At 44.3% G+C, this 3164-nt stretch overlaps 1 protein-coding gene across 2 annotated transcripts in view; it reads right to left on the bottom strand.

Moving 5' to 3' along the window:
- Nucleotides 1-1497: 1497 nt before the first annotated feature.
- Nucleotides 1498-3164, bottom strand: part of LOC108786968 (SERTA domain-containing protein 2-like) — a 13513-nt gene continuing 11846 nt past the window's right edge. For both annotated transcript variants that reach the window (XM_018556405.1, XM_018556395.1), the window contains exon 3: nt 1498-2336. In XM_018556405.1, coding sequence (XP_018411907.1) covers nt 1502-2332 — 831 coding nt within the window. In that variant the 5' untranslated portion in view covers nt 2333-2336 and the 3' untranslated portion in view covers nt 1498-1501. The remainder of the gene's footprint in view (nt 2337-3164) is intronic.

The following is a 3164-nucleotide window of genomic DNA, read 5'->3' as shown; positions in this document are numbered from 1 at the left end:
TCTAGAGGACAAGCTGATGAGAGAGGAGCACATCAGTCTTCTGCTTCTCCTTTCACTGCCCCGTTACAGACTGGGGGAATGCCAAGATCTGCTATACGCAGCTGCATGAGGCTTGTTGGATGGAAACTTCAAAAGGAGAATGATGGGAGAGTGAGATACACTCATCCCCATAATTAGAGCCGAAGTGCGACACTGCAGCTGTCACACGTTGACTCTACTGATCGGGAATGGAGCAATCATATTGTTCAGTTCCTGATCATCTACCTGCAGAGAGGGACCTATCAATCATCACTCCACGCAGGGATTTCCCCCCTCCCCTCTCCGTTCCTCCAGCACTGACCAGGAGGGGGGGGGGGGAACAGATGGGAGGGGTAAGCACAGCTGGCTCTGCCTCAGCTATCAAACAACAATATTGTCTGGATCCATCCCGGCTGTAGCACGGCTCTGCGCTGTCAGCATACAACAGGCAACCTGCTATAGGCAAAAGAGAACTATGTCTAAAAAAGGTTTGGGCCATAGTTCTTTTAAATAGAGTAGTTGCAATTTATGCTGCAAACATTCGCTTTACAATACTGAAAACAATTAAAATTAGAAAGACTTTATAAATTACCCCCCATGATGTCGAACAGGTATTTTAAAAAAAACTAATAAAAGGGTGAAAAAGTTGAAGGTGTTGCTAACGGCACCCGGTCAGAATCTTGCTTTTCTTTTCAAATCTGCAATAGCAGGTGGCTCTGGAATCTAGCAACCAAGGGCCCGACCTCCACTTTGCTCATCCTGTACTCTGAATGCATCCTCACATTCAATCTGGTCCCAAAATGGCTTTCCACTGGTCTGTGCGGACGACAGCGCATGTTGCATCGAACTCAGAATCAAACCACATTATCGAATAATTACAAAATAATGAAACAATCCACTTATAAATTAAACAGAACAGAAATCTAAAAATTTACAATATCAGTTTGGTAAAAAGTCTACCAAAAACATAAAAAGGAAAAACAAAACCCCAGCATAATAAAATGTAAAGCCGTGTACTGTACGAGCGTAGGAATTTAGCACTTCATCGTAAGGAGGTAGAGTCCGCTATATACAAGAAGTGACATCATCCCACATTTGCTCTGATAGGTCATTTTTTTGTTTTGTTTTTTCCTATGAAAGTTTAGAAAGACTTAAATAATTACAAAAATAGCCATTTTTGTAAATTAATGACATCACGCTTTTCTTCAAATTTTGCATTTGAGGGATATGCATAATACTGGAGGAATTTGTTGGCAAGCAGTTTGCGATTCCATAGGCAATTTAGAACTTGGACACATAGCTTGCTCTATATCCAAGTCAAAGAAAAAAAGCCCGATTTCGTTGTGCAACTAGAATGCTGAAACTCCTGTAATGTCAGCTGGTAAGAAAGTGCCCGATAAGCTTTGAGTTGCGTTTTTTAAAAAAATGAACTTGTCCTTTAAGACCCAATTATCTGGCTTCGAAAATAAAAAGGATGAAATGATCAGGATCCAACTAAAATTTCCATAATGTGGTCCAAATCGTTGAGATCTGTCCTGCATACTTGCATGTTGTTGTTGGAGGAATTATTGCACGTTGTATATAGTTTTAGAGGTTCTTCGAAGGTAGGCTGCATCCTTGGGGAAACCAAGAAAGAAAAGCCAACATCCGAGTCGTACATTGACGTATCGATGTCGTCAAAAATGTCATCCGCGGAGAAATCTTTTAAGTAACTGGTAGAGCTTGTAAGTTCGAAAGAACCAAAGGCGCACTCTGCTCCTCTCGCCTCTTGTTTTTCGGCTTTGAGGACACTTTCCACAGGTTTCGGAGGCTCGTCCGCAACAGGGCCCAGCGAGGGATTAGGGCTGGTGTCCTCCACAAAGTCTAGATCCTTGAGAATCGATGAAATGGCAGAAGACATGTCATCATCTGTGACCTCCATCAGATTTTCCGCCGGGTTCTCACTGGGCCAGGGATCCTTTGTAAAGTCGGCGTTGATTCCTAAAGGCAGATTTAAGGAGCTCTCCAGGAATTCACTTCCTGTGTACAATAAACCGTTGGAGGTAACATCATGACCCACAATCCCCGGCAGCTGGCTGGCCTCCTGCCTCGTTTCCTCCTGAATCTGACGAACTGTATTGGCTATGAGCACGGAGCGGTGCAGATTCGGCTCCGCCAGCATTTTATAGCTTTGCAGCTTGTTGAGGCACATGTTGAGCACTAGCTGCCTTTGATGACTGTATGGCATGCTTCGGTTGCAATCTGAGGCACAAGGAAAGTCAGTCATGGTCTCTTCACAGTCATTAAACTTGCGTTTAAGTCCTCTACCAAGCATGGGTCTGTAGAAACAAAATGGTGACGGTTTTGTTATGCTGAGCACAATAAATGAAATCAATTTGATTGATCTATTGGAACAAAAACTTGCCAACAAAGTCACAGAAAGTAAGAAAAATAATAATATTTATATACACACACACACTATATATTGCCAAAGTTATTGCCCCCCCCCCCAAATCATTGGATTCAGGTGTTCCAATCACCTCCATGGCCACAGGTGTATAGAATCACGCACCTCGGCATGCAGACGCTTCTACAAACATTTGTGAAAGAAGGGGGTCGCTCTCAGCTCAGTGAATTCAGGCGTGGTACCGTGATAGGCTACCACCTGTGCAATAAGTCCATCCGTGACAATTCCTTGCTACTAAATATTCCACGGTCACCTGTTAGTGGTATTATAACAAAGTGGAAGCAACTGGGAACAACAGCAACTCAGCCACAAAGTAGTAGGCCATGTAAAATGACAGAGCGGAGTCAGCGCATGCTGAAGCGCACATTGTACAGAAGTCACCTTCCACCCACCGAATGTCGAGAAGGTCCCCCTTTTGTCCCCAAAACAGCCCTGGCCTGTCCAGGCATGGACTCCACTAGACCTCTGAAGGTATGCTGTGGTACCTGGCACCAAGCCGTCAGTAGCAGATCCTCTAACCGCTCATTGGACCGCCCATTGTAAAAAAAATCATCTCCTGAAGCGGATATATATGCTCCTGCAGCCGTGTTCTTGGTATCATTTTGAAGAGGATTGCTGCGATTTCTCTTTAAATACAAGCAATCCGACGGCTCTACAGCCATCGGATCGCTTGTACGGTGCGGCATTGTGTGCCCTCTCC

The sequence above is a fragment of the Nanorana parkeri genome, unplaced genomic scaffold (genome assembly GCF_000935625.1).
Source record: "Nanorana parkeri isolate BGI_ZX_2015 unplaced genomic scaffold, ASM93562v1 scaffold12, whole genome shotgun sequence".
Classification (NCBI taxonomy): Eukaryota; Metazoa; Chordata; class Amphibia; order Anura; family Dicroglossidae; genus Nanorana; species Nanorana parkeri.
This window is presented reverse-complemented; position numbering and strand designations above follow the sequence as displayed.